The sequence below is a fragment of the Hippoglossus stenolepis genome, chromosome 4 (genome assembly GCF_022539355.2).
Source record: "Hippoglossus stenolepis isolate QCI-W04-F060 chromosome 4, HSTE1.2, whole genome shotgun sequence".
NCBI lineage: Eukaryota > Metazoa > Chordata > Actinopteri > Pleuronectiformes > Pleuronectidae > Hippoglossus > Hippoglossus stenolepis.
In genome coordinates, this window is record NC_061486.1 from 2,491,436 (window position 1) to 2,507,668 (window position 16,233).

Consider the following 16,233-nt stretch of genomic DNA (forward strand, 5'->3'; position numbering starts at 1 on the left):
CATTGCAACTCTGTTCAGTCATGAACATCTTTATCACAGTTGAATGTCTCCAGCTTTTACACTTCTGGTTAAACAAAACAAACTATTGAAGAAAGCAACAGTCCTTTAAAATATTATAATGGGCATTTTCAATATTTTATTATTCAAGACAGTAATAAGCAAATTCATTAACATTGAAAATAGTTGTTAGTCCCATCCCTAATGAATGTTACATGATAAACAGGGGAACAGAAATCATCTAAGGAACATGGTGAGGCGACACACACACACACACACACACACACACTTGTCTCTTACAGCAGACAGCATTGGGAGTAGTTATCCTCACTTAAACTCCTCTGCAGAATGAACCAATCACGCAGCCCTGAGAGCAAACTCTGGGACCTGATTTGCTGCAACAACAGACACTTGGTATTGGTGGAGCAAGTTGCGGCCGAAAGAGAGAGAGTGACAACGCAGCAGGGGCACCAGGCTCGGATTCAACCAAGCGAGTGTGTGTGTCTGTGTGTGTGTGTGTGTGTGTGTGTGTGTGTGTGTGTGTGTGTGTGTGTGTGTGAGTTTGAGAACGAGAGAGAAGACATGAAAGAGAGGAGAATGAGAGAGGAAAGAGGAGAGAGGGATGCGGAGGAAGAGATGAAGTGGAGTCAGCAGCAGTCCTGAGTTGAACTAAGAGTGTAATGAATGTGTGCGTTGGCAGATAAGAGTTTAGGTTTAATTAAAGGGGCAGAATGAGCTTAAAGGGACGTTCCATAATTAATCTTCTTTTTCTAAATCCTAGGAAAAGAGCAGTGGTGTCGAATCGCTCGTCTGCTTTCATTCAGAGCTCAGTTTGTTTTGATGCTCTGCAGCGGAAGTCCTCAATCAGCAGCAAACACCACAACACCAGAAACACACACATTATGGATCAACCTCCAGGCAGACTGGCAATAATTACTTTTTATTCTCTGTGTTCACAATCCGTCAGACAATGGAGCCAATGTGTGAATGGACCCGATCCCACCTTCACTGTCTAATTCTGCAGCAGCAGCCAAAACCATCACAGAACTGCCCTCCTCCTCCAAAGTCCCATTAATTCATTGAGCTGCACCACATTTCACACACTTATAGATTTAAGTTCCCGTTTTTTTTCACTTAGACCCACAAATTATTTTCTGAGAAATCAGTGGAAATGTAAAATAAACACAGACAATGTTAAAGAAATCGATAATAAAGTCCCTGGATCTGCCCTTTGGTCAAATGTAATGACTTCTTTCTTGGCACCAAACTAACACATCTGGGATCATCCAGCGAGTTTTTGCTTGAAAACAAACAAACAAACAAACAGTGGAGTTACATAAGATTAACTAACTTAAAATCACCACTTCATTACTCATTACTTAACTTTTGCCACAGGATCTGTTGCTTTTTTCTTCTCTTTTTCATTATATGTTTTACTTTTATGTTTAATAACAGAAAAACATTTGTTCTTCATATAAAAAAGATATTAACATCACATTAGTCTCACTATGAAGCTGAAGACATTTACAGCAGGCGACTTGTTGTGTATCACTTGTTGTTTTAGGGCAGGTCTGGAGATATAATCGATGCAAAAAATGATTTTAAAACTGTGTTAAATTAAAATTGTTTTGGAAAACATCAGTGAGTCAGCAGCCGCTGCCACAGACACCACTGACAGGAGACACCACTGACAGGAGACTGAGGTCAAACTGCATCAAAACAGTTCAGGTTTGACAGGTTCAACCAGCCGCAACTCCCAGGGGCTGAAGTCGGACTGGGTCAGATACCAGCACCACCACCGCACCCCGACCCATAATGCTCTGTTGTTGCGAGGATGGGACACAATAAATGCTTTTTCTTCAGGCTCATTTAAATGCCCGCCCCCGCTCTTTCCTGTAACTCGGCTGCTTGCAGCCATGTTTGGTTTGATGAGTCATATGTCACAGTGTGAGGTTATTACCAAATACAGTCACACAAACCAATGACACGTCTGTCCCCATTAGATCCAACACACTGATCTGTTTTATTGCACATTCTCAGCAGCACAAGTTTGATTTAATCACTTCAACCTAAAATTTCCCCTTAAGGATTTAACATTTTTACAATGCATGATTTATGTCCTGTAAATATTTAAATGAGAGAACTCCCTCTACAGAGCAGAGTGTATCAGCAGGACCTTGACACCGCAGCTCCACTGGAGCAAGATGAAGTTCAAGAACTGTGCTTATCTTAACTACTTGAGTTTGTGAGTTAATTATTTCCAGCTTGATGAGAAACTTTATCTTTTCATGATATATTTGTCTCCAAGCTTTAATTTTCTGAAAATATTCTACTGATGCAAGAGTCCTAGATTTCACCAGTAACACATCACTGCAGCATAATAATTAGTGGCACAGTTTAGAGCCAACTACAAATGAACTGGATCATCATCACAATTCATTGTTGTTAGTTTTCACAAATGTAAGAAACCTGAGACAGAATCACTTTACAAAACTGTGTTTTATTAGTAAATGTAAAAAAAATATCAGTTTTGCTCAAGAGAATTGATCAAATGACAAAATAAGATGAAGCAACAGGTTGAATTTTATGACATGTGGAGCAAGTACTGATATAAATAATCTGAGCGAACACACCGAGGAAAAGAGAAAACCGTCCTGTGCACAGGTTTGACTGGTGCCTAGTTTGGTCCGAAGTAGTCAACCATGCCGTTGCCTTTACGACCATCGAAGAAGAAGAAGTTGCGGTGGGGTGCGTCTCTTTGGGAGAGAGCCTGAAGAGAAACACAAGAGAAAAGATAAAAGACACTTTACAAAGCTCATTTTTAATGAACCATTAAAAGACGTATTGTGACAATTTCCCAGTAAGAAGTCACAGTCTGTGTGATTAAAGGAGACATGATGAGTTCACCTCTCGTGTGGTGTGTAGGGTTCTTTTGTTCATGTAAAACTTCTGCAAAGTTAAAAGCCCAGAGTCGGCAGTAAAAGCAGCTAGAACTGAAGCTCCCGAGACGCCTCGTCAGAAGTCTGGACCACACTTCTAAATCTGCATAACGCAGCCCAGCAGCCAGTCTGGCACTTCACTGGGTCAGGTGAAGTGAGAGCAGAGGTGGACATTTCCTACACGAGCTGGGAGACAAATCCCAACAGAGTGGTCCACCCAGCCAATCAGAGCAGACTGGGCTTAGTCAGGAGGGGGTCTTGAAGAGACAGGAGCTAAAACCAAGTGTTTCAGAAAGAGGCTGAAGAGAGGAACTGTTTTTCATCTCTTCAAGAGCAAATTGTTTAATTCATCTGTGAAAATCCACACATTACATCCTTGAAGCCGGAGGAAACCTCGTAGACTCGGGGAGAACATGTAAACACAAAGAGACCACGGTCGGCAAACACCTTCTTGCTGTGAGGCGACGGCGCTCACCGCTGCACCACCATGTCGGCCAAAGGGAGAATTCAGAGAGGACCGTTTTATAAACACGTTTTCATTTGATCAGGGCCGGCAGGTCCACACAGCGCCGGTCCGTCACACTCAAAGTTCCTCTGAGTTTTGTGTGTGAGGGAGTGAAACCAGTCGGATTCACCTGGTGAGACTTCAGCCGGCCAGTTGCAGAGGGTTTCATCATGATGTAGAGATCGGCCTTGTGCCAATATAATGCAGACTGACTCGGAGCCGTCAGTCTTTCCTCTCCCTCCCTACACACACACACTTGTTTACCTCAGTCTGAGGACACCACGCACCACGCTTACAGAAATATGGTTTCTAATCCCCGCTATGATTTACGTGAAATCTTATTCAGGTCATGCACTGAGAGAGAGAGAGAGAGAGAGAGAGAGGGAGGGAGGGAGGGAGAGGAGGGAGGGAGAGAGAGAGAGAGAGAGAGAGAGAGAGAGAGAAAGAAAGAGAGAGAGAGAGGGAAAGAGAAAGAGAAAGAGAGAGAAGAGAGAGAGAGAGGGAAAGAGTAGGAGAGAGAGAGAGAGGGAAAGAGAAAGAGAGAGAGAGGGAAAGAGAAAGAGAAAGAGAGAGAGAGCAGCTCATTCTCCACATTTGTGCGTTAAGACTTTGTGCATTAAATAATGATGATGTTTTTATCTGTGAGATGAATCCTAATGATTCTAACAAGCTTAGCTTCTGTACTTTGTCCCATCAGAGCAAAGTTATGAACTTACACACAGAACTTTCCAATAATCTAATAACTTATTTTTGTTGAAACTCAATTCAAACTGGATGAAAGAATGAGATATGAAGCTTCTTGCATTCCTCAAGATCTTGTCAATTCAAGAATTCATGGCGAGACCAGGAGGAACCCAAGCAGGGGACGACTAATGAGTCATCAGTGACCGAGTTCTCACCCAACTTTAAAAGGAATGATGCATGTTATTGCTCAGTTTGGATATTTTGAAAAGACTAAACTTATCAGCCTGAGGGGGGGAACACACCACTGTGCATAAGGCCAACAGGACACATCATTTTATTAGCGGTCTTTGTGCTCAAATATTTATTTTTGGAGCTTTATTAATACATTTTTGTACATTAACTGTTTCTATTCATTGATATTTTCAGTGGATTTCACTATTCAAATTTACTGTTTTTACCTTAACTTTGAAAATTGAAACTAAAGTTAATTGATTAAATGTAAATCATGGTCCAAAACTCCTATTTGTCTATGTTGGGTTCTTTACACATACACAAACATATATACACATATACATGTGTGTGTGTGTGTATACATCTTTTCCAACTCTCAGATAATGGGTCAGACTCTAATTCAAATCAAATACTGTACAGTGTTAGTGTGACTGTTCAGACGTATGCTTCCAATGGATTTCCTTCTAACGGTCCTATAACGATCTTTACTGTTACAGTATCAATGACTGTATTATGCTGTTCAGCTCGAGGACACTATAAACCATTTCTCCTATTGAGAGGCGGCTGCCAGAGCGTCACACTGCGTTTCACTGTGGTCACAGTTAAAATCCTTTCTACACAGAGCTGAGACGCTGCCGTTTCCTGGATCTGACCCAGAACCAGCTGAGTGGCCACCTGTCAGCTGACTGACTCACACAATACACTGGTTTTCTTCATCATTTACTACAGCCCAGTGAAAGTCATGACGTGTCAAAGACACACAAGAAGCTTCCACGTGTTTACATGCTTACCTTGACAACTTCCTGTCCCAGGACCCCTCCCATCACAGCGCACACTGGAGACATCTCAGAGAAGCAGTAGCTGAGGACAAACAGTACAAGGAAACAGAGAGCGTGATGTTTCTGAAGTGAGAAGTTCAGGAAGTTACCCTATTGTGAATCATTTACAGAAATTCTACGGAGGGGTTGAATGTCTGAGTGACAGCCTCCAGACTTTCTCTGGAGTTTCTCTGACCAGCCCCCTCGTAAAAACTCTGGAGAATCTCCTGCTGCTTTGTTCATGTGTAAATGGAAAACTCCAGAATTATTCTGTGGTTCTGCACTTCATTCTTGTCAATGTCAATTTTATTGATATAGCACATTTAAAACAACTCGGTTGACCAAAGTGCTTCACAAAGTAAAAGGTACAACAAGAAAACAGCAACACCATGTTCAAAATAATATAAAATAAAATAACGCTGGGATAAACACGTTCTCAACTCTGAAAGAAGGCCAAAGAGAAGAGATGTGTTGTTAACAATGATTTGAAGTGTTTTCGAGGGGGGGCAGATCTAATATGGAGCAGTTTCGGGCGGCTACTGTAAAGGCTCGATCGCCTCTGATTACGAGCCTCGTTTTGGGCAAGCAAGAATTCCACACGAGACTTAACTTCCTGTGTGAAATGAACACCACGAGACAGTTAAAGCTGTGTACCTGATGAAGTCATCATTCAGGAGGTCACTGCTGACGGCCAAGGTCTCCAGGACATCATCACGGATCTGTCTCAGGAGCTGACTGTCCCCTGCAAAGGACTGAGGGTCGGGGTCACGACCTTTGTCTGTGCGAAACTTCAACAGAACTGTGGAGATGGAGGAAGGGCAGAAAAGAAACCGGAGATGAGGAGGAAACACGAGAAACAAACAGAAGGAAATAAATTACAGTTGAGAGGCTGGAAACTATTTTTGTAAAGCAATATTTTCCATATAATGTATTGCACTATTGTCATTTATATTTCATCACGCTGATTATCATCTTATGGAAAGACGCCAGCTCGTCTCCACTTCTGCTCACTTTAACACAAGATAAGATCCGAATGTGGTTGCACCATCAACCATTTCATCCGATTAGACCCGTTTTGCCACATCAAATAAGAGCGTGCACGCACACACATATACGCACAAAAGGAAGGATGCAGTGATGCACCTGCACACGTTCAGTGACAGAAAAAAAAAAACTGCTTCAGGACCGACTGAGAAATTAAAAATCAAAACTTTCTTTGGTGATGAGCAAACTTCCTCCAACTGTATCACCCAGATCTCACACATCAACACGTCGCCCCCGTATTTCCTGTTCGTCCATTAACTTAAACCACATGAGGAAGTCAAATCCTCCCACGGCCATTTCCACCACCCACACGCACGCATGCACACACATGCACACACACACACAAACACACAAACACACACACACAAATGGTGGCGATGAATCATTTTCAGACCTGCGCTCTGCCCTTTATATGAGAAACTTGGCTGGTAGAAAGTTGAGGGCACAAGTGGCATCATGCTCAGGTCTGCACCAGGCAGGAAATCAAACTGAATTTCATTACAGAATATAATATGTGCACAAGGACGGAGCAGCAATGGTTTCCCTGAACCTCATGAGGGTCGAACACAACAAAGAATATTTTGTTCCATATTTTATAACAGTGTCTGGACAGAGAGTGAAAGCAACTTTTTGTTGAAACTAGTAGAATGTGGGTTTCTTAAAGTGAGACATGTTTATCAGTGGGATTAATTATAAACTTTATTACCTCCACCAAGGAGGTAATGCTTTCTTTTGGGTTTGTTTGTTATTCTCTCTTTCTATTAGTGAGCAGGATTACGCAAAAACTACTGAACATATTACCCTGGATGCGAATGTGTCAGGAAAGAACCCGTTGAATATTTGTGCAGATCCAAATCAGGGGGCAGAGTTTTTTTCCTCTTTCTTTAACATTGTGCGATTGTTTGCAACATTTTTGTGGATTTCTAAGAGAATAATTCATGGATCTTGATGAAAAGGTTTGTTTAGGAGACTGATGTTTCTGAATGTGTGCAGTTTGGTGCACATCCAATAAAATCCAGATCTAGTGAACTTACATGTGGTTTCATGAGGGGACTGTTGGGCCTTGGCAGAGGTTTGTACTTTATAAATGCCATTTTAGTTTTTATATACTGTATTAAACAGGATTACTTTCTGTTTTATCCATATATTTATACACAAGAGCTCTTTCCTCCCATTGGTCACGGTGTCTGGTAAAATTGTGAATATGATATAAAGAAACACACACACTCTCTCACCACTAGTTCAAATCACGCGACTGTTCCTCGTGAGACAGGAAGCAGTTGTAACAGAGGATGAGCCACTTCCTCATCAGTTGCCCAAAACAACAACTGGTAGCTCCAAATATAGAAACAGTGAAAGAACAACAACACTGCCAACTTTCTCATCTTCACCAAATGAAAAAGAAGAACTAGACAATGTTTCCACGATGAGCCCGAAAAGCAAGAGGCTGAAGACTGAAAGCTACAACGCGTGGGTTTCAGAGAGAGGACTCATTTGACTGAAGCTCAACATCTGGAACAAACCTGCCAAGATGTTAAGAATAGAAATGTGACTGTCTGATAAGAAAACAAATGAACCAGACAGCCACTGCCACACGTCTGCAGCAGTCTAGTACTAGACTGGTTCAAATAAATAATCACACACTCATAGATGTTATTGTTACCATTAAGATGCAAGAATTATTCTCTCTGGAATTGTTTAAAAAAACAAACAAACACCTACTGTATCTTATAATGTTAAAGGAAAGTGAGAAACAATATTCCTGGCTACGCCCGATAATCTAATGGGTTCTTTCTTGGCTCAAGTCCCATCCTTCCACCGAGTTTTGAGGAAAACCTGCTGACAAAACAAAACACCAACTAACCAACCAATGGACGGGGGGGTAGATATACAATGTTTTAAAATATGAGCTATTACAAAAAAAATCCTCAGCCTCAGTAAAAGTGGGCACAGCTTAAATAACAGGACGTGCACAAAAGATCTCAAGCTGGAAACCACACCTGTTGATGTTGATACGCGTCAGTGAGTCTGATAATTTTGCTTTAAGCTTTTAAGTGAAGCAACTAATAATGATTTTAATGAATCATCATCATCATCATCAAGACGAGACTGAAATGACTCAGAATTGTTGAAGTGTCATCATGACAATTCATCATCACATCTTATTTCCTCTGTGTTCATATTATACTCCGCTGTCCAAAGCTCTTACATCATGAAATTCTTAAACTTCCTTCTCACACTTTGTGTCTTTAGTTTATGTTGCCTGGCTGCAGGGTCATTGCATTAAAGATTTATTTCATGTAACAATGTTTTAACCTTTATATACTGAATGATTAATGCAGAATGTTACTAATTTTATATATAATGTTCAAATATCTTACTAACGAGCAGAGAGAAAACTGTTCTGCTTCACATGTGCGACTCGTGTATATTGTCAAAGCTGAATTTCATTTTCATTATTTACCACTTTTTAACATGGAAAACTTCTCTGAATTTACTGAAACCATTTCCTGTTGTCATGTGGTCGTGTGTAGGTGGAGGTGTCGGCCTGTTCTCTGTTCTACGCCCTGTGCACATGACTGGCCATGGACAGCCTGTGACGGAAACTACATGCAGGAGAATAACAACTCTTAGGAGAAGGTCATCAGACGCTGTGAATGAAAACAGGAAGTTTCCATTTAGATTCATTTAAAGGGTTGATGGTTCCTCAACCTGTGAACAATATTTGTTTTTCATCAAATTGCTGATTAAATTTAGCAAATTTAAAATACATCTTTGCTTATTCTATTCAAATTCCACAGACATGTCTAGACGGAGATTGACGTTCAACAAACAACTGCCAACGCACGTCCCGTGACGGCTCATCAGCCAAACTGGAGCCGGTAATTTTGCATTTTTATTGTGTGTTTCAGTCTCAGTGTCGGGTTCCCACACATTTTCAGTTTCAATTTCTACACGTATTTTTTTTTAGACCTTTCGGGATTATTAGTGAAATCTGATCATCCCTCTTCTTTATGGAAATTCGATTTGTCTCCTTCCTCCCACACAGAAAGTCAGAAGACTTAAATACTTATATGAAAAACATCACCTGAAGATTGATGCACATTAAAACATGAATGCAAAATTTCACAAAAACTTGTCATGCTTTGTCAATTCAAAGCATCAAATTAGTCAAGAACTAAACAATTATCAGCCTTCAACTTCAAAACTGCTTTAAAAAAATGAGAAAATACATTTTCTAGAGTCTAGAGATTGATTATATTTTATTTATTAAACCGTACCGACCAAAATTTTCAATAAACCTATTAATTGTTTAAAATGTAAATAATAAAACAATGATCATCAGCATTTACTAGTTCACATAGTCTTAAAAGTCTGACAAATATTTAAAAATACAATAAGGTTTTGAATTTAAAATGACATTTCGATCGTACAGTCACTGAACCGTTTGTATCTCTACAGGTTTTATAAACTGAAGATTCTAATTACCGTGAACAAGGAAGTAGTCCACTGGTGTTCGCTTCAAACCGGCTTTAGCCTTCTCACTCGTCCAATCAACCTCCAGAGCCTCCTTCAGCGTGCAGAAGCTGGACGTCTGATTGGTTGGATATTCAAATAAAATTAAATAAAGTCATTTTTAGGACAAACATGAAGCAATCTTTGTAGACAACATTTCAGTTGGATAAAAAAAGCTGAGACAGAGGAGGTGGTTTTCATACCTTCTTCACCAGGGTGGTCTCGTTCGGGTCGACTTTGGCTTTCTTCGCCTCCGGGCCGTCGTTGGAGTCTCCGGTGGGTTTCACTATTTTAGGTTTCTCCCTAAAGAGAGAGACCGTGAAGAACAGAGTCAGCAATTAAACGTTTGTTCAGAAAACCAAGCTCATTTTGTACCGTACAGTGTGTTCACGTACTGCAGTGTACTGGAACTGTCACATGGGTAAATGTGTTAAATCCACAGTTTGGATCGCTGCTGAAACTTACTCGACGTAGTTGTGCTCCTTTCCAAGGTTGCAGAACATGTAACCGTAGTAACCGTAGACGTCACCACAGAAGACCTTGATTTTGCGCTGAGAACAGAGCTGGTCGACCCGCACCATCAGGTCCCTGGAGCAGCCTGTCAGACACACCTGAGGGAAACAAAGAGTTGAAGGTTAGTGGACTTTCTTCTGTTGAAATGAGTGGAACGCAGAGTTTTCGAGTGTTTGTGCTGCACTTCTTCAGAGAATTACAAGGGTACGAGACAAAGTAAACCAAGGCTTAACAAAACATAGCTGTGATGCTGTGATCCAGAGTTGTGTGTAAATCTATCTTGTATTTTCTAATACCAAGATTTATTGTTACCTTCACCAAGGATGTTGTGTTTTTCCCGCTGACTGTTGGTGTGTTTGTCAGTAGAATTACACAAAACTTCTGTAAAGACTTCCATGAAACTTGGTGGAAGGATGGAACTTGGGCCAAGAAAGAACCGGATCCACACAAAAGGTGAATATCCAGGATTTCTTTACCACTCTCTTTAACATGGTGGGTCAGCCTGATTGAATGTAAGGGGCCTGCTGGGCCTGGGCAGAGGTAGGAGCTCTACTGTCGTTCTAGGGACGTATCAGAGACATGAACACTGGTGAAGCAGCGTTTAAGTGACTCCTTTCAAATGTGCCAAATAACTCGAGAGATACATTTGTAAAACAAAAAGATTCCTTTGTGTTTCTATAAATAATTGAATCCTTCACCATATGTGCAGAGATGGATGTTTGTTGACCTCTCGCTGTCAGTGAGATAAGGTTTGAACTTTCTTTACACTTCTGAAACTTCAATCTCTAAAAATGAAAATTTGTGAAACTGAACTCCCACTGCGCTGCTCTGCTGGGCACCTCCTGCACCTCTACCACCCTGCCATTTTGTTTTTGTGCCGTTACTCACTTATTTCCATTCCTATTAACATAACATTAAAACTGCTTTCAATAACAGAAACATCAAATTAAATTCTCCATCTCCTGCCTTATCCCCAAGAGAAAGAAAGGCAGATATTCCTGCTGAAAATTAGCTGCAACCCTTTAAAAAAAACAAAACAAAAAACAAATTCATCTGCATCTTTCAGCCTCTCTCAAGAACAACAACACAACCGAACAGTGGCTGGTTGGCTGACAAACTGAGACACGCCTACAGCAGCAGCTGAACAACCGAACAAGGCTGGAGACAACACAGGGACACCGTGTACCCTGTTAAAATCAGGGTGGATCATAGGACTGTATGTCCGTAAACTGACCAGGGGGCTGGGTCCATCTTATGGACCCAGTCCAACCCACCCAAAAACAGCCTCAGCTCACTGATAAGACTGATGCTGCATCTTTGGCATATCTGGCTGTTCAGAGCACAGCAGCAGAGCAGCAGAGCAGCAGAGTCATGGACCAGTGAGGCCAAACACTTTGAACGTCACAAAGGACTAAAGCAGGAAGGATCAACCTGGTGGATATGCAAGATCACCACTTATTTCCTTCTCATGATAAGTAACCAGGACTTTATCAAGAGCATCTACCCCTTATGAAGCCACGTATAAATTCACTAGATCCAGGTTTTTATTTGGATCTGAACCAGAAATCACAGAAAATGTATTAAAATGTCAATTAAAGAAAGTGAAAAAAGATCTGGATCCACACCAACATTTAATGGGTTCCTCCTTGGGTCCAGCCCTCCACAACATCTCATGGAATTAAGATGGGAGGTTATTGTGCAAAGTGTTTTTGCTCATCTCACCAGGTATAAAAAATGTTTTTGGTTGTTTAGACATAAAGAAAAAAGAAATAACTGCAAAATATATATGTATATTTTTTAAATTGTAGTGTAAACAGACAAAGAGGGTGAACGACAGTGTAAGCAGCCAGTCAGCTGTATTCTGCATATACCAGATGGACAGTGTGCTTTTCTATTGTATTCCTTCTTCAGTAATTAGGCCACTTGTAGGAAATCTGTGACCACACTCCAAACGCTCTCCTTTAATCACCCTCCATCTTCCCGCTGAGACACAGACACATCCCTGGAAGCACATGAAAGTGATAATTTTGCTTTTTTCTCTCTCTCTCTCTCTACTCTTTTCAATTATCCCACTTTCTCTTCTCTGACCATCTCTTCCTCCCTCGCTTTGTCCTCAAACTCATCCTGTCCTCACTTCACTTTATTATACTGATATCTTCTTCTTCGTCTTCCTCCCGTCCCACTCTCCCCCCTCCCCCCCTCCCTCTTGCTGACCCTCTCTTAGCACCCCCAGGGGGACGAAGGCTGCCAACAATTCAGACACAACAGGAGGGAAAAATCGTCAAATTTTTTCTTCTGATGATGTTTAAACACATTCTTCCCTTCAGCAGTTGTATGAGTGGACATACAACTGCCTGTGGATATGAATGTTAATTAATGCTGAAGTAACTTTTTACCTGGAAAAAACACAATTACCAACTTACACATCATATATGCTGCTTATCCTTGGAGGGTCACTGGGGGAGTTGGAGCCGATCCCAGGGGACATTCATACGTTTTTCATTATAGTACATTGCGTTTAGAGTATTCAGACCATGTCACCTTCTTATAATTTGTTATGTTGCAGTCTAATGCTTAAATACATTTTCAATCTACACTCAATAGCCCATAGACGAGTGACAGTATACACGTGAATTTGGGGATTTTCTGCCGTGCTTCTCTGCAGATCCGGTAAAGCTCTGTCTTTGGCTGGTCCACTCACAGACATTCATACAGTTGTCATGAAGCCACTCCTGCAACTTGCCAGCAACTATACTCATTGTGTATTTAATATTATTTAATATATAAATATCTTAGTTTTTTCCAGTTATATCAAAAGACAATTGTATGAAAAACATTCAGAACAAAATGTATGCATTCATATTTCCGTTAAAACGATGCTACGCTGAATCCATTCCACTGCTACCAGCCCACGTCACAGAAATCAGTCTGGTGTTTTTCTCTTAGGTTCTGACAGAGCAAAACATGGATGAAATGGGCAACAAGCGACATCTAGCGGTCACTTTGAGTACTACACGGCTGGGTGGTCACATGTACTACTGTACAAACGATACCAGAAAACCATATAAACACAAAGCTAATTTCAGACACGACTGCAAAGAGTTAAACAAAAAATTGTGTGTGTTTATACTGCATTTTTCCTTTCACATTTTTCAAGATCTGATTATCTAGAAAATACACATTTGGACTACTTTACTACTCAAATCATTCAAATAGGTTCTACATTATCCCATTTGAATTTATATTTCATGATATTTGAGTGCAGTTGTCCTTCAGTTATACAGTATGTTTGACTGTATGTATATATTTACTCACTGTATCAAATTGCAGAAAGAAGTCATCTGGTTTGTCTTCCACTCTGCCTGGGTCGGCGTGGACTTCCACCATTGGGTTGAGGTTCTGTGCTCGTTCAAGAGAGGCCTGGGCCCGATTCTTACCCTGAGCTGTCACCGGGACCAGGAACTGAGCTCGACATGTCTCCTCTGACACCTGATTAACACACAAATAGAGAATATATGGAATGGTGTTTCAGTTCCTCTGAGACCCTCACTTATCCATAGGTCCAAAGTTTATTTATATAGCACAATTAAAAAACAATCACAGTGGACCAAAGTGCTGAATAGGCTGACAATATTAAAAGAAAAGAATACACAAATTATAGCCGTTATTACACTTTACCAGAGTAAATATAACTGTTTCCTGTCATTGCTGGGTTATTAAAGTATTACTTAGCCACATGCACCCTCTCCTGGACATCTGTAACACTGCAGTTTTCAGCTGCCACATAATGCACTCTACTCCTCCATTATTTTCATTGGCAGTGAATAAATCAGATGTGTAGTTGATAGCTGAAAAGAAATATTTATAGATTCCAACTGAAGCCTAAATCCTCCCTGTGCACAAAAGTTTGTTCCAACAACGACAACAAAAGGAGTACGAACCTTTTCATGATCCAACAGAGTGAGACCCTTAACTCCAGCGAGGATGAGGTTTTTGGCCACTTCAGCCCCGAGACCACCTAAACCTGCCAGGAGCACACGAGAGCCTCGCAACCTGCAACCACAAGAAACACATGCACACTCACTATTTAGTACACTCCTCTGTATTTGAACTGCATTTCTCTCTCTCTCTCTCTCTCTCTCTCTCTCTCTCTGAGAAACAAGTTCAGCAACACACAGGTAAACCAAACTGCTGCTGTTATGAACATGAAGGACTTCAGTGTATATATTGGGCAAGGAAGTTGTTTTTATAAAGCAAATTTCATAACCAGAGGTAGATTCAAGGTGCTCAGAGATGAGAAATACAGTTTAAACCCATTTTCAAGCAACATAAAATAAATTAAAAACAGTAGTTCTGAGATTTACAAAATAAATAAAAGGATGCATCTGAAAAATAAAAAATTGAAATAAGTTAAAGTAGTAAAATAATACAAAACAATTGACAGAACTGAAAGTAGACTAAAACACAATGGTATGACGGAATGGTTAAATGCAGGTGTGAATGTGGTTTAACGGGACATTTATCAGAGTCTAGTAGAACAGGGACCCCGGACTGTTGTGTAGCAGACACCAGTGTTGACAAAGAAAAGACCATCAACAAACTGGACACTGATCATTTCAGGAGTTACTCCACAAACCGCAGGATCCAATGATCATGTAAATAACAACTACCGGCAAATTCAAACACGGGTCCGTCAGACACTGTGAACCGGTGCAGCCGCAGCGCCACAAGCCAAACCCTCCGCTGCACGGATTAGCTTTGAGGCTAAGTAAGCTAACCGACCTCTTCTGAGCATCCAGGCCCCACAGTCGGATCTGACGGTCGTACTGGGCCGCCTCCTCCTCGCTGATGACCGGGTCCTCCTTCTCGATCGTATCGATCATGTCGATTCACTCTAAACACGGTAATATCGCTGGAATAACGATCGAATTGTTCCGGCGCTGTTGTCGTTGTTTCAAATGGAGCGACGGTCCCGCTGAATGGGCGCTGGGTGATGACGTCAACAAACGAAACAATAGAAGTGGTGCTACAACTTTAAATTATTTTTTAAAATATTTTAGAATAATCGCCATTAAGCCCATCGGTGCAACCTTCAGATGCACGAGTCATGGCGTCATTCGATGTCTAAATTCTCTAACCTGATACATTTTCCCCTCGTGTTGGTGTTTTACAGACATACGATTACTTTATTACTACAGCATAATGTAATACATGTACCTATTTACTTAAAGGTTCAAAGTGTAGAATTTAGTCATAAATGTGCATGTTGCAGCTGAACCCCCCCTTCCAAACATGAAGGAGAACCTGTGGCAGCCTTCAGTCGTCATTATAACTCAAAAGGTTTAGTTTGTTCAGTCTGGTCTACTGTAAAAAACATGGCTGCCTCTGTAGAGAGGACCCGCTCCCGATTTAAATATAAAGTATTTATATATAAAGGTCTCATTCTAGGGTCAATACAAAAAATATTTGTACAATTTAGATTTAACACACTAGTGAAAGCACCACTAGGATTATTCTATAATCAATTTCTGCCAATAGATCCCTTTCACCTAAATCTTACACACTGAACATTTAAGTCTCAAAAACTACATTTATTTAATTGATAGCCAACTACTTAGTGTGGATGTTTGTCCCCACGTGTTATTGAGATTGAGGGCGACAGACAGACCCTTTGTTCAAAGTGCGTCAGTTTGTCTGTGGCCATCTGAGCAAACAGAAATAATGATGGCTGAAATGAAATAATGCACATTTAGAATACGATGTGTAATAAAAGGTATGTGGTGTAATTGCCTGATTTTTGTTGTAGTCGGGTCTGTGTATAACATTTAGAATGACTTATTTTTATTCGTAGCATTAGCTTTGGAACTGTGTGATGTATATTCCATTAGGAATTTGCTTTTTGTTGAGCTTTAGGGAATCTACTCACAGAGAGCCTGTGCGTGATGCATTTCACCTACAATAGGTTATTTCTATCCGAATGCTTTGC

The 16,233-nt window shown here is 40.8% G+C and overlaps 1 protein-coding gene across 1 annotated transcript; it reads right to left on the reverse strand.

Annotated features, from left to right (window-relative positions):
• Positions 1-2,477: 2,477 nt before the first annotated feature.
• Positions 2,478-15,252, reverse strand: sae1 (SUMO1 activating enzyme subunit 1). Its single transcript, XM_035155374.2, has 9 exons — positions 15,030-15,252; positions 14,189-14,300; positions 13,563-13,736; positions 10,200-10,345; positions 9,938-10,037; positions 9,708-9,813; positions 5,829-5,973; positions 5,148-5,217; positions 2,478-2,767 (listed from the first exon to the last, which is right to left on the reverse strand). Exons 1-9 carry the CDS (start codon positions 15,128-15,130, stop codon positions 2,675-2,677), a joined length of 1,047 nt encoding a protein of 348 aa, XP_035011265.1. The 5' UTR covers positions 15,131-15,252; the 3' UTR covers positions 2,478-2,674.
• Between the last annotated feature and the right edge of the window lie 981 nt (positions 15,253-16,233).